The sequence below is a fragment of the Mytilus galloprovincialis genome, chromosome 2 (assembly GCF_965363235.1).
Source record: "Mytilus galloprovincialis chromosome 2, xbMytGall1.hap1.1, whole genome shotgun sequence".
Lineage (NCBI taxonomy): Eukaryota > Metazoa > Mollusca > Bivalvia > Mytilida > Mytilidae > Mytilus > Mytilus galloprovincialis.
The window spans coordinates 1,273,185-1,298,246 of record NC_134839.1 but is presented as its reverse complement, the minus strand read 5'-3'; the positions used below and the strand labels follow the sequence as shown (position 1 = coordinate 1,298,246).

Sequence of the window (25,062 nt, the reverse complement as noted above, 5' to 3'; positions counted from 1 at the left end):
GTTGAATTTTCCTCTGGTATCTTTCATCCCCCATTTTTATTTTAAATCCTATCTTTGAAATAGTTAGTTTATATTTGCCTAGATGTTCTTATAAAAACATATGCTGTTGCTAATGATTGTATCCAAACCTTTATATAAGTTATACATTTTTTAAATTTGTGACTATACACGTATCATTTGGGCAATTAGTCTTCAATGTGTCTGGTATCTATTATGAGTTTATTTATCATTATCACTTAACAAATAAAAACGCCATTGATAAAGAAAAATCTCCATAGGAACATCGATGTCTGTCTATACATTAATAATTTTCCTTCTTTGGAAATGAAAGAGTAGATAATTTATGTCATTGTGAATCAAGAAAATGTACGAACTGTTTCGTATGGCATGAAGTTTAATTTTGAAATTGTAGTTATATATTTCATATTCTTTTAAAGGAAATATAATCATAAGAAATCATATTTTATTCTGAATTTTTTTTTTATTTCTTTGTATGAAAGTGTAAAATTTTACGACCAAAGATGTAACAAAGCAATTATGTCAAGTCATTGCAAAACGTTATTGTTCACTAAAAATAATGAATTATTCAGACCATTTAGAGAAAAATAATTAAAGGCTGCGGGACAGGAACTTGTCATTTGCTAGCATGGCATTAAGAAATTTAATATTTCGTTGACATACACAATCATTGATTTTAAAAGTTAAAGCATTTATAATTCATTGAATACTGTTATAAATTATTAACATTAAATTGGTTATCACTGTTGCTAAGGCGTTTATATTTTCAGAATAGTCTTTATTTTGTATGTTCTTTAAACAAAAGAAAAAGCATACCATAGCGACAATCATGGTAGTAGTTTTATCTAATGTCCATGTGCTATATTATTATATCGGATTTACATTACTCATACATTTGATAGGAATATTTTGTCAGGAATGTCGTCTTAGAAGCTTAAGAGTAGACCCTGATCATATCAATGCTCGTTTGCAAGGTTATACATTTATAACGTTTGAAAACGTTGGCGCAAATGCCTGTTTTGATAAATGCATTCGTCGGAGGAGATGTCTTTCCTTCAATTACAAAGAAAAACAACGCCACTGTGAAATGAACGAGAAAAACGGTGAAACTGACTTAGTTGAAGGAATTGGTTATGTGCATTTTAATATACAACAGTACAGAAATGTAAGTATAAATCAGAACATTAACAGTTGCAAAGGATTGCAAACATCCTATCACAGAATTTAAAATTGTACATAATTTCAGAAGCATACTATTAGCCTAGTATATATTGCCTATAGGAGCTACACAACATCAATATATATATTTTTTTTTAATTCAGACACTATCTTCAACTTCTTAATATTGTATCTTACACCAATACAATAATTAAAAAAAAAGACTATTTTGGACTCAGATGATTGTACTATTTATCAAATCCAGTATATTACATAGATATCCTATAAAATATTAGATTTCTTTTCCATACACTTCCTGTTGATTGATAGAAGCACCGTAAAAGCTGATGATATGGCTTGCAAACCATCACCAACAAACTTTTTCGCTTAAATGTACTGTACACAGCTGAAGGTTTATGAAGATTAAACAGCTGAGGTACATAATCATACGCACAGTATCTCTGATGCATTAAAACCGCTAAAAAAATCACTGGGTCGTTGTCACTTGTATACTGGACGTTTTAGCATACCAGTTCCGTATTTAATATCATTTAGTGCTGCCAGTCTATAAAACAATGCTTATTAGATTCTCAAATCATATGAAGGACTCAGGTTTTATTCATCAACACGCATATATGACAGACGATCTAGTCATCATAATTTAAAAAGACAAAAAGAGAAAAGCAATTCAGATTGTGGACGAAACGCGCGTCTGGCGTATAAAATTATAATCCTGGTACTTTTGATAACTATTATGTATTTTTGCTATGCACTCAAATTCATTATTAATCATCATTTTACAAAATGCAAGGTTCTTAGTAACTATTGGTAGTATTTAGGTAGCAACCATTTAACTTAAGTGGGTATACTACAATTTGAGGTAAAAAATGTAGCAGTATTATCGTGAAGTTTAATTGGTTAATTTACTTGTTAAATTAAATTAAATAAAAAATGTTGAACAGTTCTCCAGATATGACCCTTGCTCAAACATAGGAATTTGTCAAGTCGGTGAAATCTGCCAAACCAGTAGGGAGGGCGAAACATTCTGTGTTAAAGACATCAGTAAGTATAACTCTTATTTTGGCCAGGTAAACAGTCCTAAGAATGACTGGAATGATTGGTTAATACATGTATATATCTTAACAGAAAGTCATCTGACAACCCAATTCAACGTAATACCAATTGCTGAAAATGCTAATTCGATCAAAATTTCTTATTTTCAAGATGATTGCCAACCAATCAAAAATGCAAAGTTCGTAGATTTTAAACTTTGTCGCTAATCAGGACTTACATAATATCTACATGTGCATATCCACAAATAAATTGTATATTTTTTTTGTAAAAGTTAATTCTTTATATTACGGATTGAAATGAGTTTTTGTTCACCCAGGGTTAAGTTCTTCTACGCTATGTTCATACGAACATAAATACCACATCTTCCTATATCTATATAAAGTTTGTATTAATAATGCGTAAATAAAACAAAAACACAATATGACTTCAGATATTGCACTGATTAGTTTAATGATAAATCATGACAATTCTGGAGACTTGGTCTCCAAAGCTCCGAATGAATAGTAGGTAATATACAAATACAAAAATGTTCAATCAGAAAATTAATAATTCTTTTGAATAACATATTTTGAATGTATACTATACGTTTCGATCTAATCAGTGAATTTTTCTTGACGAGAGAATGGAGCGAAATTGAAAGATATATATGTAAAAAATAACGAATTTCTCTCTGCATATGTAAATAGTTATACGTCGTATTAAGTAATGAATATAAAGTGGAGGATCTTTAATTATAAACATAAAATTAATTTTTTAACACCCCCATTGTTCTCGTCATAGAATATGATTAACCTTGTATTCAAAACATTTATGTTGCTTTGCACATATACATATTTAGATCAAATACAGCCAGTTACTGACTGTAGTGGATTACACCCAGATCTTCCAAGTGGTACCTATGAAATACGTCCGAACCATTTTCATGTCATAAAAGTTTATTGTGATCAAAGCACTTCCGGTGGTGGTTGGACGGTAAGTAGACTGGTTCCTGATCGCAATATTCAGATGTCATTCTGCAATCTTCGGTAGAATCTGCTTCTCTCCTTCTATGAGATTAGGGTACGGAATCGGCCGAGTTGTGACGAATGATTCAGATATTACACATATACTTATATAACATGTGTAAGGCAGAATAGACGGTAATGTTACCGTAACAAAAATCTTCAGGAATGTCCGTTTTGGTTATCGCACAAAATCAAATTAAAAAAATGAATGATTAAATTTTATGAAAATACTATAGCCCTGATATTTAAACTGAGTAAATAGCATACTTTAAAGTTGTTTTAAGCTGACAATTAGAAAAATAAATTATATTATAAAATATTAAAATTGCTTTCACCATGATCACACGAGCGCATCCATTTATGTAATTTGTAATCTGATGTAATGAAAGAATTGTGGTTTATTATTAATGTGTAAACTTTTGCAATTAATTAAATAATTTCTAATTAGAAAAATAACATCATTAAAAAGTCGTATTAATTGAACAATAATAATCAATCATGAAAAATAAAAACGAATTTGCAGAATACTGTGTTTAAAAGATGAAGATGTATAAAAAAAAAAAAAAAAAAAAAAAACAACTAAATTATAATGCCCGTGTCACACTGTCCCGATTTTTACGCCGATGGCAACACGATAATGGAAATTTTCAAAATCGGGACTGATCGTATCCAGATCGGGCTATTCGTAGTGCCATCTTTAACCATCTTTAACCATCGGCCACTTTTTCTAGCCTTCGGGGACAACTTCGGGAAGGGTTCTAAATTTTTTAACATGTTAAAAAATCCCCGAAGGTGCGTCCGATGTTAAGGGTTCGTATTGAGTTCGGTTCACCATCCTCACCATCGTAATGTCACCGGGAATGCATCTTTGCACATCGTATTGCATTCGTGTTTCCATCGTTTCCATCGGGCAGTTTTGACATTACGATGTCTACACGAATGAATCACGAAGATACCCGAAGGTCTTACGATGGCAACACGACTGCGTGAAGACCTCGTAATCCAGTCGTGCTTCCATCGAATAAAAGTACGAAGGCGACAAGATGGAACTACGACGGCAATAAATCCAGCTAAATATAAGTTAATTTTCGCGCTAAAATACATTTAAAGTGCCATGCGCGATATGCACTGGTCAGTCTAATACGACAGTTAAGAAAGACATGGAGCTCATATCATATGATTCTATGAGAACAAGAAAGGCGACAGCGTTGTTTCTATTAATTCAAATGGAACAAGAAGAGCAGCTATTACAGGCTCAGGATTTACTTTTACAAGAAAAATATTATTTTTTGTCAATTTTTCATATCAAGTAACATAATGAAAATCATAAACGCGCCTCGTACACCAACACTGCAGGTACACGTATATAGGGAAACCAACTTTTTCTTCATTATTCTAATTTTTTAGGTATCGTCTGAGTTGTTGTCACACGAATGTTTACTCCATAACCATTTTGTTTTCTATATGTCATATTTTGCCGCATTTGTTGCTTTCCCCACATCCTTCCTTTTGTCTATATTATTATGATATTCTCCTGGAAAGAGCTCTTTTTGAATAAAAGGGATCAACGAACCCATTACCTTACCTTTAAGATAGACCAGTAAACATGGGCATAATTATGGGTGATTATTCAGACTAGTGCACACATTTTACAGTTCAAACAAGGCAATGCCGAGCGTGGCATCCCCTCGTATGTAACATATTGGGGACAAATATGGACACTATATTTGTATATGACACATGCAGAAAATGGTAAATTGAATATGCATATATACATAAACTATTTTTTTAGAAATCAACCAAAACATTCAGTAACTGGAAATACCTTTAATATTGTCTTTAGAACCAGCAGGTAAAAAAATGAGCAACCAATTTCCTGTGTATTATGCTATTTCAAGGAGAAAAAACAAGTCCATCTGCATGACCTTGACCTTTGGCCTTGAACGTAAAAAATGTCAGATCATTACCAAGGAGGAACAATATACCAAATGTGGTTAAAATCTTTTGAAGCATATTGGTTTTAGAGTGTCCACAAGGGTGATATTGCCTTGCATTACAACTGTCACTGTGACCTTAACCTTTGGACTTTAAAGTCAATAGCGCTTAAGATATTCTTAACGAGTAACACCATACAAAGTTTTGATCATTTTGGTTCTAGAGTGCCCATAACAATTTCATCTACACGCAACTTACACGTAGAAGCCGAGAGGATAATAAACTAAGTTTTATAAGAATTAGACAAAAAGATCGATTTCCCGCCATGCATGGCAGACTTGTACAGAAACGATATGTTGTCGAAATTCTGTTCGTATCTTTGAGACATCGTATGGCCATCGCACCATCATCGTAATCCATCTTTTAGCCTTTGTAATCCATCGTTTAGCCTTCGTGATCCATCGTGTAGGCTTCGGCTGAGATATGAAGCTTAAATACCCGTCTTCGGTTAACCTTCGTATGTCCATCTTTTGCTATCGTATATAATTTCGGCACCATCGTATAGACTTCGTTATTTATCGTACTTACTTCGGTCACTTTTTGGTATTTTAACGAGATCGGGACCAACTTCGTACGAACTTACAATTTTCGCATTCGGGTGTCCATCGTATATAAAAATCGGGACAGTGTGACGCGGGCATAAAGAAAGACAGAAATGAAATAAATTACGAGAACACTTTAATAACGAGATAAATAAAAAAAAAAAATGACCCTTTAGGCTTTCGTAAGAAATACTTAACTACATCAAAAATTTGAATTAAGCTATTGACATAATGTCAAGATAATCATGTTCCCGGGTAAATCTAGGCAACAGTAGTTTAACTTATTCAAAACTTAAATCTATTATGGAGATAGTGGTGTAAAAAGCACAATATAAGAACAAACAGTACACCTCAGTTGAAAAATGCTTAACTCGAAAAAAAAAAAAAAAAACATAAAGGTGTTTCAAAGAAGAAAAGATGGATCTACTGATTTTTATCGTGGCTGGACTGATTACGAAAATGGTTTTGGTGATCTTGAGAATGAATTCTGGTTAGGTAATTATGTTTACATTACAATGATTTTGATTTTTTACTTTTAAGCACCATATTTAGGCTATTTCGTTAAGTTTTTATTGGTGGAGGAAGCCGGAGTGCCCGGAGAAAATCACCGACCTTCGATAAGAAAACTGACAATCCTAGTCAATTAAGATTGAAGTTTAGTGCACCCGCACGATCGGGGTTAGAACTAACAACCTCAGTGTCGACCAGCTAGTGATTACAGTAGTAACTACTAAGACCACTCGGCCACCGAGTCCCCCTGTATTACAATGACCACAATAGAGATATTAGAGAAAAACATCAAGTATTATATTCTTTCATTTAGCATATCAAATAAGCAACGAGCTATAAAGTCAACTAAATACAGTAGAATGATTAAACTTTAAAAAGGAAGTCTATTCGATAATGTGTTACTCTGACAATACTTGCTCCATACAAGAGTCTCTCATTTGTAAATGCGGAAATCGTCTATGTAAAAATAAGGCGATGTGGTATGACTGCAAATAGGAAAAATATCGATAAAAGTTTAACTAAAGCGGATTTTAGCCACTATAAGGTCTTCATCAATAAAATAAATAAAAATTAAAAGAACATACCATGAAATCGAATGTATATGCCTTGACATGAAAAAATTAAGACAATTTAAACGAACAAACTAACAGCATAATTTATACCAAAAATACGTAAGAAAAAAATTGACAGATATGATACAACGACAGACTCTGATCTACAGGCTCTTGGTTAAGAATAGACACACGCAGAGTATGCCAATTGATCGTTAAGCATATTTATATATCTCACTTAGCCAAACGTTCAACTTCCTTAGTAAGGATATACTGTTATATCGAAGATATTCAGGGAGGACTATGTTTTTCCATATTCCACTCATGTATAGCACTGGCCATTATGTTTATCAATTAAAAAGGTTAACCAAACAGGTAAATTTTGTTTTTTCATTTGTTCGGGCGTTTAGGTTATTTGAACGAAATTATCTTTACTAATAACACTTTAAATAACTGAAAAATCCAACGGGTTGAGTTCTTAAGGCATAAACTCACAATTAATGAAAAACTTAATCTCAAATATATATATCAAGCGATAAGTATATGTAAAAGAATGATAATCCCTTTCTTCATGATCTTTCTCTTGCAAACTTAGAATATTGTAAAGTGTTCAATGCACAAGGATCTCTTAATTTGTTGTACATAAGAATTTGTTTCATTGTTGGTGTAAATTAAATATTTATAATTGATGCATGACTTCATTTTGCAGTATTTCATATATGGCCTAGTTTTAGTGATGTGAGGACTTTCTTTTAATTTGGGAATTATTAAAATAATGCGTTATAGACCAGATGTAAAGTTACACAGCAGTACAAAATATATGTTTCTTGACTGTGAATATGAATGTAAATGTTTGAGCGAGGAATTATCTTTTTTTAAGGGGAGTTGTAACTCATTTATAAAAAACTCTTCGTTTTGAATTGTAAGTAGGTCTGCACAATAGGACAATCCCTTACTAAGAACATGATTTACATTCATTCTTCACAAGTGAGAGACACCAAATTCTACAATTTCAATGGTAGAGAACATTTTGCTATAGTCTAAGTGAATTAATCGATCAATCTGTCTTTAGGAAACAAGAATATTCATGCTATAACTTCCCAAAGGCAATATCAGTTACGATTTGACCTTGAAGATTTCGAAGAAGAAACCAGATACGCTGTTTACAGTACATTCAACATTGGGAACGCCTCATCTGAATATCAATTGACAATTCAGGGCTACACAGGAGATGCTGGTATGTATTAAGCCTCCTGCATTTAGAGGTCAATGCATTTTCTGTAAGTCAATCGTGCAAAGTACTTACAAGTATAATTTTTAAATGTTCAAATCGTAATGTAATGCAAGTTATGAAGTAATAATAGTTTCTTTTATTCAAATATGAGTGCATGTTATTCATTGGATCGTATCAAAACACTAATAAGTTAGCTATATGTATCAGCTCAACTGTATTTAAACTGTTTAATTGGTGTATACCCCCCTTTTTGTTAATTTACTTATTGTTTTACATGTCTTTCATATGTTTTTAGAAAATAATGTTCTCCTAAACCTCTTTGATCGTTTCAACCACGACACGACACGATACATACATATGTCATATGAAGTTATTTCCTCTCACCCGTCCAACGTGCTCGTGTTGGCGTTAACACAAATATACATAGTTATCTTATATTTCGAACATCTTAAAATATGTGATAACCTCATTGATGGAAAAAATGTGCAGATTATCAAATAAAGGAAACAGTTATTTACTGCTGTTCAATAGTCATTATTCGATAAAGTATTACAAAATAGGGGTAAAAACTAAAACTCAGGGAAACACAGTAACTATAAGGTAATATAAACTTAACAACAACAAAAAAAAAAAAAAAAAAAAAAAAAAAAAAAAACACTGAACTACAACAAAAGCAAACACCAACATGCATAGAAACGAAATGTAAGTAATAATTGCATATTCCTAATTTGGTACAGGACACCAAATTAGATACAAAAAAAAAAACAACAACAACTCTGAAATACAGTATATGAACAAATAAAACGTCCTAGGTTAATGGATGTGAGGAATTTTCCTCCATTAATCAGAAGCGATTTTAGAAATTAAGGTTATAATCTACCATTAGCTCTTTTGGGACCAGTCGAAAATGAGCATAACATAGTATTCAGAAACAAAAACATGGCTGATTTTGATTTGGGTGGAGTATGCCACAAATAATATTTTTTTTCCTGAAACCTTATTGATTCTTAGTTGTAGCAATGACAAAATAAAATTTGATTCCTCCTTCAGAAATAGTTGAGAATTTTTTTTCTTCCTGTTGTTGAATGCATAAATTTTACTGTTATTTTTGTGCGAGATTGACGGTCACCCTTGACAACTGTAAATTACACCTAGAAAAGCAACGCGACCATATCATTTTTTTTATGAAATATGTTAACACAATAAATATTCTTTATTTTAAAAAAGGTTTTATAATAAAAATCAACTCAATAAAATCAGTACAGCAAGAAACATTACTATTGTCGGCAATGGAAAAATCAATTGTTTTTTACATTCTATATTGGGATGAAATTTACTTTCACTTTCATTTTAGAAAAGCAAGTTGCTGAATCAGACTTTTATTAAAACGTTTTTCTGATTGTGTCAGCATCATGGAGGACTTTTATAAAGATTTAGAGGGGAGATTTCTTAAGAAAACAAAAAAATTGGGCAATATGCATGGTTGTGTAGCATGGGACGGCTATGTTGATACGGTGTCATGAACGTAAACTGGCCAAGGGAGGGTGCAAAAAAAGAAAGAGCACATAGACTAGCATATATGATTAAGGAAAGAATAAGCCACAATGATATGCCAAGACTTGATGAAAACAACAATCGCATAGAATGTAGTCACTTGTGCCATAATAAGACCTGTGTCAATTCAGAGCATATTGAACTTGAGCCCCATGCTACAAACCAGGAACGTATTCATTGTAAAGGGCAAAATTTATGTGCAAAATGTCATGAACCACACTGTATTATATAAAAGAATGCTTTATTTACAAATTAACACTTCTTTGTCACTGCAACTCGTGGTTTTTTGGCGTAGGGATGGTCCTCGGCTTGCGTTTTGGTACGTTTTACTGGCCGCATAAGCTTGTTTTTCTCATAACATTTTTCTTCCTGATGTTTTTCATAAATTTTATACAAATGTTTCCTAGTATTAGACCTCTCCTTTTTATATTTCATTGATTTCTTATAAGCTTTCTGCATTCTGTCTGTTTTTTGTATAGCTTTAAGTTCTTTTTCAGCAGCAGACCCAGGACTGATTTCTGCTCCAAGTTGCTTACAGATCACTAGGAGAGACTCACCAGGACCAAGATTTACACTATGAATAGCTGAATGGACACGACCTTCAAAGTTTTTTGTATAGGTAACATTTTTTGGTAGTGATCTACGCAGTGATCTGTTAAATCCCTCGACTTTTTGAGTATTTAGGTTCAATCTCGTCTTTTTTAAAGCGCTCGGACTGAGACGATATAACACACACTTTCTTATGGCATTCAAATTTTCATCCAATTTTCTGATTTTGAAACTATTTGGTAAGAAAGCTCTGTTGGACAACCAGAACTTTTTTCCACCCTTGCAAACAAAGGAATGTCTACGACAAAGTTCATGATTGCCAGTGTAACATGCGGGTATGGCATCAACGGTGAAAGAGATTTTATTCTTCACTTTGGTAAAGTCACCACCATATTTTTCCATGGCTTGGGTAAACTCCGACTGACATCTCTCAGCTAAATCCAAAGCAAAATTGTTCAAAAGCTTTTCACGGTCTTTTTTAGTTCTACCTGGCATTATTTCTCCCAATTCTTTATTATTCTTGATGTGTTTTCTGTGATTATTTGAAAAATGCCGGGTATCTAGAAAGTGTTCTGGTTCTGTAGATGTTGTATTTTCAAGATACAAATCATCTGCAGCTCTATAAGCAGAGCTATCTGGATCTGTTGTTAAATGTTTAGCCTCAATGCCATCACTTGCAAGATCTTGAAGAGCTTCTTTTGCCCAGGTGTACTCATCTCCTATGCTTTTCATAAATGTTAAATTTGAACTACATGAAGATGTACACTTTTCACCAGACTTGATTGGATGAATTGAGCAAAGTTTATTTTTGCAAACCACTCCTATTATACTTTTATCTTCTGTTTCAGCTTCTGCAACAGAGTACACCACTTGTGTAGCAGGCTGGAATGGGGTTTTTCCAATGCCAGAATATATTGCATTGTTGTATGCACCGTCAGCCTGTAGACTTACAGAACCAGGATCTTTTCTCCCTCTGAGTGTGTTAATTTCAATCAACTGTTTGCGTCGCGCTTTCATGTCTTCCTTATTTATATTTATTATTTCAGGTAGAACTTTATTTGCCCTCTTTTGAAGTCCTGAAGCAGATGGAGCTGGCATGTTACAGCCAAGTACTATCTTCCTCAAACCAGTATATCCAAGTGGTGTTTGACTTAGTGCTGCTTGAGCTGATACATTTATCTTGGCTGCCTTCCTTCCTGGTTTTTTGGTTTGGACTTCTTCGTACAGTTTGAACTTTCTTGATTGATAGTTGCATTTATCACACATGGCTTCCTCACGATTAACAAATCCAAATTTTTCTTCTCGTTCCATATTCCACTGTAAAAATCCATTACAGTTGGGATGAAGTCTTTGGTGTTCTCTAAATACAGAGTTCCACATTATTGCATTCAGTCTCACATTAACTGTTCTATTAGATGAATCTTCAGACCTAAAATTTAATAGAAAAAAATGCCATAAGAGAGTGTGTATCTACCTGTAACAGAAGTTTCTAAATGTACTTCAAAATATTTGTGAATTACCTCCCTTTGGTCACAATTTTTTTTTGGTACAAATATAAAATGGAATTTCTTGGTATTATGAAGCTAAGCAAGTAAAAGTGTCATTATTTTCTTGAAGTTAAGCATATATTTTATAAATTCAAGAAGGTACACCAACAACATAGGATTATTTCAAGGGAAATTTGTAGATTTGATGTACTGATAGGCATTCTCAATCCGCTTTTAGAAAAATGATTTAAAATAGAGTTAATTAATACCTATGTTCATATTAACTGGTATTTTGATATTTTATGTTATTACTTTAATTATCATTTAACCTACCTTTGATTTTTCTTTACTGATTTCTTTGTTTTTGGAATTTTAGGAGCAGTATCCCTTGGTCGCAACAGAACAGCAGGTTTGGTGTCATTTACACATTGAGTATCCGTATCCTTATATGGAATGTTTTGCACAAGAGAAGTCATTTTTCTGGTAAGTCTTTTATAAACTGTTTGTGTTTTGTCACTTTTACTTGGTTTTACAGTTTTTCTTTGTCTATTGTAAGGCACAGTTCCAGTTGGAAAACCTGAATTATTTCCCTTTCTAAATTTGGTCATTTTTATATGTAGAATTTATTTTTAATCAGTGAATGTAACTGTTTAAGAAAAAAGTTTGTGAAAGTTTGGTATTCTGTCTTTACTTTTATATTGAAGATTTGGTTAAAATTTGCATCTTTTATTAGAAATAAAGGCACCAAACAGAACTCTCATAAAAACTTCTCATAAACAGAGAGAGATAGCAGTACAGATATAAATTTTTAATTCTTACAGCTGCAGTGACAGATTTGATAAGATAATTGATTCATCATCTCTGGTCAATGTCTTATCTGTTTGGTGTAAGGTTATGGTTTTTTAGTGCATTAAGTTGTTTCATATTAAACTTTTAATACTTCAAAATTAAGAAAATTGTCATTTTTCCCTGTAGTTTTCAATTCTTGGGTAGAATCTACCCCATTTATCTGACAGCTGATGTTAGTGTTTTATGTGAAAGTCCTATCCACTAGTCTACTGATAAAACACACAGACTTATTGCTTTTGTATATTTAATAAGAAAATAAATAAGTTTTATTTGTCAAAAAAATCAACGCTCAGCTTCACATTTCCTCTGCCGTCATTTGGGGTACATGTTGAACTTTTCTTTTTTCTTCGCTTGTAAGTGATCGACATCTTTTTCCTACAACTTTTCCATTACTAGATATAACAAGTATTCATTTGACCTAAAATTTGCTAGATTCTGGGCCCTTTTTTTGATTCTATAGGTTATAATCTACCATTAGCTCTTTTGGGACCAGTCGAAAATGAGCATAACATAGTATTCAGAAACAAAAACATGGCTGATTTTGATTGGGTGGAGTATGCCACAAATAATATTTTTTTTCCTGAAACCTTATTGATTCTTAGTTGTAGCAATGACAAAATAAAATTTGATTCCTCCTTCAGAAATAGTTGAGAATTTTTTTTCTTCCTGTTGTTGAATGCATAAATTTTACTGTTATTTTTGTGCGAGATTGACGGTCACCCTTGACAACTGTAAATTACACCTAGAAAAGCAACGCGACCATATCATTTTTTTTTATGAAATATGTTAACACAATAAATATTCTTTATTTTAAAAAAGGTTTTATAATAAAAATCAACTCAATAAAATCAGTACAGCAAGAAACATTACTATTGTCGGCAATGGAAAAATCAATTGTTTTTTACATTCTTAATAACATATCACAGTCAACAGTGTATTATTTTCATTTTTGGAATGCTTGATTCGGGCTTCAGATAACATCTCACAGTCAACAGTGTATTATTTTTATTTTTGGGATGCTTTATTCAGACTTCAGATAACATCTCACAGTCACCAGTGTATTATCTTTATTTTTGGTATGCTTTATTCGGGCTTCAGATAACATCTCACAGTCAACAGTGTATTTTTTTTTAATTTTTGGTATGCTTTATTCGGGCGTCAGATAACATTTCACAGTCAACATTGTATTATTCTTATTTTTGGTATGCTAATCAATAATTTACAAATGTTTTAATTTTCCTCTGAGTTTTCTAGCATAACTAAGAAATAATGAATATACGAATTTATTTAAATCTTGAATAGCTTTTAGGATTTTACTTTGATCAGGATCGCTAAAATTTTTAGCATTTAAAAGCAAGAGATATGCTAAGATGTAGAAACATTGGGAGGTTTAAATCCATTCCTTTTCAACTAGACTGATGGAGATAAAACAGTAGCTTCTAAAGAAATTTTTGTATTTATTAACATAGGTTTATAAAAACAAAAGGTATTAGCAAAAATATCGAACTCTAGTGTTATCTTAAAAGAGGGAAGTCCATACAATTTGACCAATACACGACACGAATCAAGTAGCGAAACAAATGGAAAAGAACTGTACCATTCCTGACTTTACACAGACAATTTTCAAAGAAAATAGCGCAGTAAACTTCCCACCAGCATGACAGTTATTTATAATTTATTCAGCTAAACGCAATTGCTAGTAGACAGACATTAATCTGAAAATCAGTTTTTATAAGTTTTGTTTTCATTGAATTCTGTCAATAGGGTAGACAATACTGGTTTATATTTACTTAGGAGTTTATGCTTTTCCATCAAATGCTCTTCAAATTTATATATTTGACATATAATAATGTGTCGCAGGCGGTATTGTTAAATATTATCCAAGCACAAGTAATTCTACCTTTGCACTGTAATATGAATTATTAGCTTATTTCAATATAATCTGAACATAAAATCTGTTATACCACTGTCCCAGGTTAGAGGGAGAGTTGGGATCCCGCTAACATGTTTAACCCCGCCACATTATTTATGTATGTGCCTGTTCCAAGTCAGGAGCCTGTAATTCAGTGGTTGTCGTTTGTTTATGTGTTACATATTTGTTTTCGTATAAATAAGGCCGTTAGTTTTCTCGTTTGAATTGTTTTACATTGTCTTATCAGGGCCTTTTATAGCTGACTATTTTGTATGGGCTTTGTTCATTGTTGAAGGCCGCACGGTGACCTATAGTTGTTATGTCTGTGTCATTTTGGTCTTTTGAGGATAGTTGTCTCATTGGCAATCATACCACATCTTCTTTTTTTATATAAAAGTTGTTTTTGCTAATTTTAAATCATATATATTTTAAAGGCAATGCCATGACGGATTGGGAAAGGAGTTTGAACGGAAGGAAGTTTTCAACGAAAGACAGGGACAACAATTTACATTCCGATAACTGTGCAGTAACACGCCATGGTGCTTGGTGGTTTAGAGATTGTACCCGTTCTCATATGAATGGTCTGTATAGAACGGACGGAACAGAAGATCTAACTACAATTCACTGGTATACATGGCATATTCGCAGACCATTAAAAAGAACAGAAATGAAAGTGAAGCCCGTCTTGTAAAAATACGTTATAACGAATTTTCAATTACATATTTTTCGTAGATTACATTTTAAGTAATCAAATGATGAATTCAAAAAAAGATAAAATACTCTCTTTAAGAATATGAATAATGCATTTCAAAATCAGTTTAATATGAGAAGTTGATATGTGACGAAAAAAATAATAAAAGAGATCATACTTATTGCGCTTGGTAGCTTTATGAATGATCGAATTTAAATAATTACTGTTTTGATCCTACACAGTGGAAAATCAAAGTACCGAAGTACTGAACATCGGATGACCGCAGGTTCTTGTGAATGGTCAAAGGCACATGTCACAGAAACAGATCACATCTCTATACCTGAGGTTAATTTAATCAATCAAGTTCGTGCTTGGATGATGAATTAATGACAGGAAATTCAAAGTAACCATAATAACTATTATAGTGTTGTGATACAAATCAGTATACCTTGAACTATTATACTAATATAATAATTGTTCCAGAGAATACACTAGTTTGTTGTTATATATTATATCAATATTACAGTTGCATGTATATATAATTTTCATCTATTTGTATATCATTCTATTCTACTATTATTGTATTTCAGTACAAGTGCATGGTGAACACTCTTCTGTAAAAAAAAATCAAAGCCTTAAAGGCTGTAAAATAAAAGCAATTGTTGCCATGCTAATGTTTTGGGGACTTTTATTTTTCATCCACATATATAAGAATTAAACCTGACAGAACAGGAGTGTTGACTATGAAAATAACGAGATAACTAGAATTCTGTTGCAATCCCGAAAGGGGGGGGGGGCATAACAGACAAACATGACATTAAATTGTCATTATACGAACAAGAACAAACGGTAATAAGTCAAACTTGTTATGTCACATTCTGTGAAAAGTGGACGGAAATTACGACATTTTGAACATATCCGCTATCCTGAAAATTCTGAAATTAGTACGTGCATTTATAATCGGATTTTATCATTTTAGTCTGAAAAGTGATTTTAGTTTTTGCGATATTGAGAAACATCCTGTCCAATTCATATGAAAAATAAATAAAATGCGAGTTCAAATTATTACGATAATAACCTAGTCGCAATTTTCGCAATACTAAACACATCGCAATAATTGACATTAATTTATTAATGGGATTTTATCATAAGTAGGCTTCTGTTGCCGTAGCATATGTATAAAACTGTAAAGATTGAAGGCTTTAGAAATCGGGACAATTTCCATATTTTTGGGTTCTATGTTCTTTTTTTGGCATATATGTGTTTACTCTTTTTTTATATTTACACATGTTGTATATTTATGTTAAATACTAGTTTATATCTGTGGAACATTTTTATGGCGCCGCAACGGTCGGAGTTGTCGGTGCCATATAGTTCTACCCTGGTACGAAATTCCGTAATTTCGAATTTCCGTAATTCCGTCATTCCGTCATTCCGCAACAAACCATTATATGGATTTTTTTTGTAAACGCCTTCAGATATTGAGCTGATTTTTGGTATGTGAGTTAACCATGATGAGTTTCAGATCAAGTTTAAGTTTCGTTCCGCTTCGCTAATTTTTACCGAAATTACAGTCTTTGGACTTTGATAAATTGTTGAAATTCTCAGTTATACAGACTTTTTTAAAACTCTTTCAGATGTTGGGCTGATTTTTAGTATGTGAGTTAACCAGAGCTGATTTTTGATATGTGAGACTACCATCATGTTTGTGTCCTCATGTGTTACTAAAATTACAGATTTTGCAATTTTTTGAGACGGGGCCATTCGTGTCGATTTGACGCATCTCGTTACATTTAAAAGTACAAACATGAAGATTGTTGGCGTAACAAAATTGGGACAATTCCATATTTTTTTGTTTCTATGTTCTGTTTTGACATATATGTGTTGACTCTTTTTAATATTTACATATATTGTCATATTGTACATTTATGTTAAATACTAGTTTATATCTGTGGAACATTTTTACATTTAAAAGTACAAACTTGAAGATTGCTGGCGTTAGAAAATTGAGGCAATTCCATATGTTCTGGTGTGACATATATGGCTATTCTATATTTACATATTGTATATTTACGTTCAACACTGTTTTATGTCTGTGGAACATTTTTACATTCAAAGGTATAAACTTGAAGATTGCTGGCGTTAGAAATCGGGACATAAACATATATTTTGTTTTTGTTTTTATGGTCTGTTATGGCATATGTGTGTTGATATTTTGTATATTTTCGTTAAATACGTCTAGATAATTTTTACGTTTCAAAATACAGACATGAAGATTGCAGGCCTTAGAAATCGGGAAAGTTCTGTATTTTGGTTTGGTTGTTATTCTGTTTTGGCATTTATGTATATTTATAGATTAATGTATATTTAGGTTAGATACTATTTTCTGCCTGAGGAATATTCATATATATTGAAAAACTTGTGTCTTATCCATGTATTCTTTTGAACAATAACATATGTTTAAACTATTCATATATTTTAAATCTCGGATATGCCATAATTCTGTGGCGAAAATACAAAAACGATTTTTCGATATTTACTAATGGATGGTTTACAGATTTAAGTCTTTGGTTAAGCGAGAGATTTGATGCTTAGGATGTTATAGCGCACAGAGCGTAAATTCACAAGTTGTAATGATCTGTCTCTATCTTGTACACATAAATCATACTTAACCAAAACAACCTCCATTGAAAATCAAAGCATTTTTTTTATTCATGATTTTTATCATTTGGGATGTGATCGAGGCTTTCTGTTTTTTTTTTTTCGAAATAATTAATTTAAATATCGATTTCTTATATTAAATGCGTTTCCCTCGGTTTTAGTTTGTTACCCCGATTTTGTTTTTTGTCCATGGATTTATGAGTTTTGAACAGCGGTATACTACTGTTGCCTTTATTTATTCATGTTGGTCATGATTTTCAAGCAAAAATCCAAATGTTCAAATAGTTTTTTTTTTCACTCGCCAACTCAATGTGATTTAGATGACAAATGTACATTGAATGTAGCAGTTTTAAAGATTTTTATCATTTTAATTCCATGAAGAAATTTTTTTAGTATACTATGGAACGCCAACATACATGTATCTTCTTGTAACCATTTTCATTATATGATCTGCATTTATCTTTACATGACATGCATTTGTTATTATGATGTGCAAATATCCTAATGCGATGTGCAGATATACTTATATGGTGTGCAATTATACTTATTTGTTGTGCATAAATTCTTATAAGATGCGCAAATATACTTATATGATGATATATATTTTGTGCATATATTCTTATATGATGTGCAAATATAAAGATAAAAAATTCACATCTTAAGCCCCAGTCCCACTAGACCACGATCGCACCACGCTCACCGCGATCTAATATAAATTTCGATCGTGGTGAGGTCGCGGTATGAGCGGCTTGAAAATGTAAATTTTCGTTGCTTTCACGATGCTACTACGTCCTCTCTACGCTTCTACAAAGATCCCGCTACGATTATACCACGTTCTCACCGCGCTTATTCTGCGACCTCACTACGCTTATCAAGATCTTTCTACGCTCTTCACGTTCTCACTACGACCATACCACGAGTAATCCGATTGCAACACGATCTTACTGCGATTATTACACGTTCTTACCACGATTATACTACGTTCATAGCGCGATCTTACTACGTTCTCAGCAATAACGTCAACATCGTGTTCCATATCAATACAGTTCAATTCCTTCTATTTCTGATTAAATCGTAAATTTCTCGGAAACAATACAGTCATGCCACCAAAATCTACCAGAACACGTGGGCATGGTGGTAGGAGTAGATGTAGAGGCAGAGGGAGCAAAGTAACGAATCCTGACCAAGCAGAGATGTCGGACCGACCAATCCAACCTAAATTACAACCTATTGCTGGTCCATGAAGCTCAATGACGATATTTTAGTGAACGATAGCAGAGATGACATAGATGTATCAATATATATATAGGAAGATGTGGTATGAGTGCCAATGAGACAACTCTCCATCCAATTAACAATTTATAAAAGTAAACCGTTATAGGCCAAGGTACGGCCTTCAACACGGAGCCTTGGCTCACATCAATCAGCACGTTATAAAAGACCCAAAATATTACTAGTGTTAAACCATTTAAACGGGAAAACCAACGGTCTTATCTATATAAAAACGAGAAGCATGGTTGAGCCGTTAGAGCAAATGGATAATTACATTCAAACAAACAAAATCTAGGGAGCTTTTTTTATATTTTATGTAAAAATGACAATGAGAATGATGGTCGTAGTGTGAACGTAGTCAGGTCGTAAGAAGAGCGTGATGAGGACGGCAAGGGCGTGCTAGACTCGTACTATGGTCGTGAACAGCGTGGTATAGTCGTAGTGGAAGCGTAGTTGGGTCGCAGTGAGAACGTGATGGTCGTAGTAAGGTCGTGATAACGTCGCTGTGCGATCGTAGCGCAGTCTCTCCGAATAGAATCACGCTTTCGCTACGCTCTCGCTACGATTGTACAGCGACCTTGGCGATCTTACTACGATCTTAGTGCGCTCTCACTACGCTTCTACTACGACCTGATTTCGCCACGACCGTACCACGATTGTTTTGAACATGTTCAAAGTTGGCCACGCTCTTCACGATCTTGAAGACCTCACCACGACCGTGATACGACCTTTCTGCGATCTACACGATCGCACTACGATCATCAAAATTTGCATTTTTTTCACAGATCGTAGTGCGATCGTGGCCTAGTGGGACTAGGGTATTAATAATTGTTGGAAAATTGTCAAATTATAAATTGCAAGGCTAATACCGCAGTTCCACTACGATCTGTGAAAAACAAATGCAAATTTTGATGATCGTAGTACGATCGTGTAGATCGCAGTAAGGTCGTATCACGGTCGTGGTGAGGTCTTCATGATCGTGATGAGCGTGGCCAACTTTGAACATGTTTAAAACAATCGTGGTGCGGTCGTCGCGAAATTAGGTCGTAGTAGAAGCGTAGTGAGAGAGCAATCAGATCGTAGTAAGATCGCTAAGGTCGCTGTGCCATCGTAGCGAGAGCGTAGCGAAAGCGTGATTCTATTCGCCCACGTGTTCTTAAAGATTTTGGTGGTATGACTGTATTGTTTCCGAAAAAATCTATGTAATAATCAGAAATAGAAGGAATGGAATTGTATTGATATGGAACACGATGTTAATGTTATTATACTGATAACGTAGTAAGATCGCGGTATGAACGTAGTATAATCGTGGTAAGAACGTGCTATAATCGCAGTAAAGGCGTGGTAAGATCGTGTTGCAATCGGATAACTCGTGGTATGGTCGTAGTGAGAACGTGATGAGCGTCGAAAGATCTTGATAAGCGTAGTGAGGTCGCAGAATAAGCGCGGTGAAAACGTGGTATCACCGTATCGGGATCGTTGTAGAAACGTAATGAAGACGTAGTAGCATCGTGAAAGCAACGATAATTTACATTTTCATACCGCGACCTCACCACGATCTGAATTTATTTTAGATCGCGGTGAGCTTAGTGCGATCGTGGTCTAGTGGGACTGGGGCTTTACTTAGAATCAAATTAAAATTTCTTGGACAACTTTTCTAGCAGTGATGAAAGCCATTTTGATGATTTGCAACTATTTTAAAGATACTTATACCACAGTCTAGTGGGACCAACCCCTACCACTTCGCACTACGATCTGTGAAAAAAATGCAAATTTTGATGATCGTAGTACGATCGTGTAGATCGCAGTAAGGTCGTATCACGGTCGTGGTGAAGTCTTCAAAATCAGGTCGTAGAAGAAGAGTAGTTAGAGCGCACTCAGATCGTAGTAATATCGCTAAGGTCACTGTACCATCGTAGCAAAAGCGTGATTCTATTCGGAGAGACTGCGCTACGATCTAACAGCGACGTTATTACGACATCACTAAGACCATCACGTTCTCACCGGGACCCAACTACGCTTCCACTACGACTATGTCACGCTGATCACGACCATAGTACGATTCTAGCACGCCCTTGCCGTCCTCATCACGCTCTTCTTGCGACCTGACTACGTTCAAACTACGACCATCATTCTCATTGTCATTTTTATATAAAATATATAAAAAAGCTCCCTAGATTTTGTTTGTCTGTATGTAATTGTCCATTTGATCTAACGGCTAAACCATGCTACTCGTTTTTATATAGATTAGACCGTTTGTTTTCCCGTTGAAATGGTTTTACACTAGTATTTTATGGGCCTTTTATAGCTTACTGTTCGGTATGAGCCAAAGCTCCGTGTTGAAGGCCGTACCATGGCCTATTATGGTTTACTTTTATAAATTGTTACTTGGATGGATAGTTGTCTCATTGGCACTCAAAGCACATCTTCCTATATCTATTGACACATCCGTGTCATCTCTGCTATCGTTCACTAAATTATCGTCATTTGAGCTTTGTGGACCAGCAATGGGTTGTAATTTAGGTTGGATTAGTCGGTCCGACATTTCTGCTTGATCAGGATTCGTTACTTTGCTTCCTCTGCCTCTACAACAACCCCTAACACCACCCCCACGTGTTCTAGTAGATTTTGGTGGCATGACTGTATTGTTTCCGAGAAATCAACGTATTAATTAGAAATAGAAGGAATGGAACTGTATTGATATGGAACACTATGTTTACGTTATTGCTGAGAACGTAGTAAGATCGGGGTATAACGTAGTATAATCGTGGTAAGAACGTGCTATAAACGCAGTAGAAGCATGGTAAGATCGTGTTGCAATCGGATAACTCGTGGTATGGTCGTAGTGAGAACGTGAAGAGCGTAGAAAGATCTTGATAAGCGTAGTGAGGTCGCAGAATAAGCGCGGTGAGAAAGTGGTATAATCGTAGCGGGATCGTTGAAGAAGCGTACTGAGGACGTAGTAGCATCGTGACAGCCAGGAAAATTTGCATTTTCATGCCGCTCATACCGCGACCTCACCACGATCTGAATTTATTTTATATCGCGTTGAGCGTGGTGCGATCGTGGTATAGTGGGACTGGGGCTTAAGGTGTAATCAATTTGTCTACAACAAAAATATTATTGTTATATTTTTCCCTCGGTTTGAATGGAAACAAACTATATTTCCGCTTTCCTTCTAAATTGTATAAAGATTTCTTGAAGAAATTTGGAATCAAACATTTAAATAAAATATGCTCCTCCCAAAAAAAAGATGAATGGTTGGTACTTTACCGATGATTACAGTTCGAATCCTTGAGGGTTGAGGTGTATATATGAGATGTTTCCTATGGACAATTTAATATTGCGGGTTACTGTCTAGTTAAAGTACCGTCTAGGTGGTTTCGTGGAAGAGTGGTCGCATTGAGTGCGGGAAGTCATGGTTTTGAACTCAGGGCGGATTAAATCTAAGACTTTAAAATTAGTTTTTGTTATGCACTCGTCTTAAAGAAATAAGACCAAAGAATAATTTGTTAGGAATTAGAATAATGTGTCCGGTTAAGATGACATGTCTTCCTTGTTACCTAGCACGGTAAAAATCCGACTTAACGTGTCGGTCTAGTATCAAGCAGGGAAATGATTTATATTGCATAAACATCATATAAGTAAATCTGAACAGCATATACTGCTCATGTTATTATTAATCAAATTATGTTGTCGGACACCAAAGCTTAGTTTTGCTGATCTATCGTGTCCTGACAGCACAGAAGGTCAAGATAAAGAAATACTGCTTCATTTTTTTGGGGTTAAAATTGTGCACAATCTTCCAAAACTGTATCTACGTTTTCAATGATAATTGAAAATGTTTTTCTTTCATTTAGTACTATTAAAATTTGGTACCAGTATCGCTGGATTAGATGCAATATAGTAGTTTTTCAATGTCCTTCTCTAAGGAATACATAGCAAATACTTAAAAACATTAAATTGAAAAAAAATAATGAGAGAATATCATGAACTCCTTAAGGAGTTAAACAGGATGCATCGACAGATAAAAAGGCATACTCTTGTATAGGACGCTACATTTGAGGATTATTCTCCTATCCAATGGATCTAACACCTGAAAAATTGTCGAGAGTGATTTGAGACACGAACACATTGTAACAGTATGGTGACTGTCAAATTATGTAGTGTCAAATGCAGTCGTTAATTCCTCATATCTCTTTTATATATATATAAAATGATTGCCAATGAGACAACTCTCTACAATAGACCAACTGACATAGAAATTATCAATTATAGGTCATTTTATATTATTTTTGACATCAGGAAAAAGTAAAATAACAAAAATACTGAACTTCAAGGAAAATTCATAACAGAAAGTTCATCAACAATGGCAAAATCAAAAGTTCAAACTTATCCAACTTATTACAGGTGTTTGCTTATAAAAAAATGGTAAAATAAACCTAGTTGTTTAGTTAGCTAGACTTGAACTTGTATGACAGTCGAATAAAATTCCATCATATTGGAAGCAATGTTAGAGCAAAACTAACAGACATAACATAAAAGCAGCATACAGAAGTGCAATAATATAAGTCGCTTTAAAACAATTTACAAATTGATGTTTGGTTTCTCTGAAATTAGGATTTTGAGCAATTACCTTTTGCAGAAGTTCATTTTAAATTATGTTTACATCCTTAATGACATGGCCAGAGGGATGTGAACATAAGACGAGTGGAAACAGTCACATGAAAGCCAGTCTTACAATGCTTGCTTATATTTGAATACTTTTTGGTGCAATAATTTCCGTCATAACTGTTGAATACAAAAGGAACAGACTGTATAGAAAAAAGTAGAATTTTAGATGTCACCTTTTTAGACGAATGACATTGTTGGTGTTGATAGCATCGATTCCTTTATAGGAAATCTGAACTGGAAGGAATTACTTTATTCATCATGTAATGGGGCCCCTTTATTAAAACTGTTCTTCACAAGTTCGGATTATGGCAGTTGTTATCAAATACCGTATTCCGTTTTTGTCTCGCCTTGACTGGTTCAAAAAGCTAGAAGCAAAACGTACATACCTTATTTTGTGATTAGGTAAGTTTATGAGGAACCGCTAGTGGTAGGTCAGTGATATTTGGTATGCAGTTGTATGAGCATTGGCATATCTCATTTCCATGGAGATTATTTAGCTCTGTCCCCTAATTCATATAGACTTTGACAATTTTGTTTAATTTTCATTTATAAGTTTATGATTAGGTCAGTTCAGAGGGAACCATTAATGGTAGGTCAATGCTAATTGGTTTTCAGTTGTTCAATTGGAAGTGTTGTTCCCATGGAGATTATATAGCCCTTCTCTCTCATCATGCTTCATTGACTTTGAAACATTTACAGATTTTACACGTAATGTTTGTGATAGGTTTGTTTAAAGGGAACAACTTATAAGTCAATGGTATTTGGTATGCAGTTGTACTAGCGATGGGACATCTCATTTTAATGGAGATTTTTTAGCCATGTAAGTTCAATCATGGTTTATCGACTTTGAATATTTGCATGTTTTACATGTCAAAGTACTGCTTTTTTTATTTCAATATTTTTATGATCAAAATTTAAAAAAAGGCAAACAGTTTATTTGTGTATGTTGGCGTTTAATTCTGTTGCAGTTTAATGTTTCCTTTGTTAAGTTGTTTTCCTCTTATCGTTGGTGTGTTTCTTGCAATTTCGGTTTATAAGCCAGGTTTGTTTTCGCTAATTCGATTGATGACATAGAACAGCGATATACTACTGTTGCCTTTATTTTCCAATCTCTCTGGTTTAAAAAGACGAAAAGGAGCTACATCACAAGTTATAATGACCATATAAAAAAAAGAAAATGTGGTATGATTGTCAATGAGACAACTCTGCAACAGGGACTAAAATGGCATACAAATTAACAACAGTGAGTGACTACAGGTCACCGTACGGCCTTCAACAATGATCATTCAAAGCACATACTGCATAGTTAGTCTGTATATTGACGTAC

General features: G+C 33.8%; 1 protein-coding gene across 1 annotated transcript; it reads left to right on the top strand.

Annotated features, from left to right (window-relative positions):
• The first annotated feature begins 828 nt into the window (after positions 1 to 828).
• Positions 829 to 17,914, top strand: LOC143062647 (fibrinogen-like protein 1). Its single transcript, XM_076234335.1, has 6 exons — positions 829 to 1,183; positions 2,139 to 2,238; positions 3,089 to 3,222; positions 6,190 to 6,286; positions 7,925 to 8,089; positions 14,872 to 17,914. Exons 1-6 carry the CDS (start codon positions 848 to 850, stop codon positions 15,126 to 15,128), a joined length of 1,089 nt encoding a protein of 362 aa, XP_076090450.1. The 5' UTR covers positions 829 to 847; the 3' UTR covers positions 15,129 to 17,914.
• Positions 17,915 to 25,062: the final 7,148 nt, after the last annotated feature.

What these genes read in the sequence shown, in the direction of transcription:
- LOC143062647 (XM_076234335.1), top strand. Translation starts at nt 848, where the DNA reads ATGGTAGTAGTTTTATCTAATGTCCATGTGCTATATTATTATATCGGA. An exon ending in ATTCTGTGTTAAAGACATCA is followed by an intron (nt 2,239 to 3,088) that starts GTAAGTATAACT and finishes ATACATATTTAG; the next exon opens with ATCAAATACAGCCAGTTACT. An exon ending in CTTCCGGTGGTGGTTGGACG is followed by an intron (nt 3,223 to 6,189) that starts GTAAGTAGACTG and finishes AAAAACATAAAG; the next exon opens with GTGTTTCAAAGAAGAAAAGA.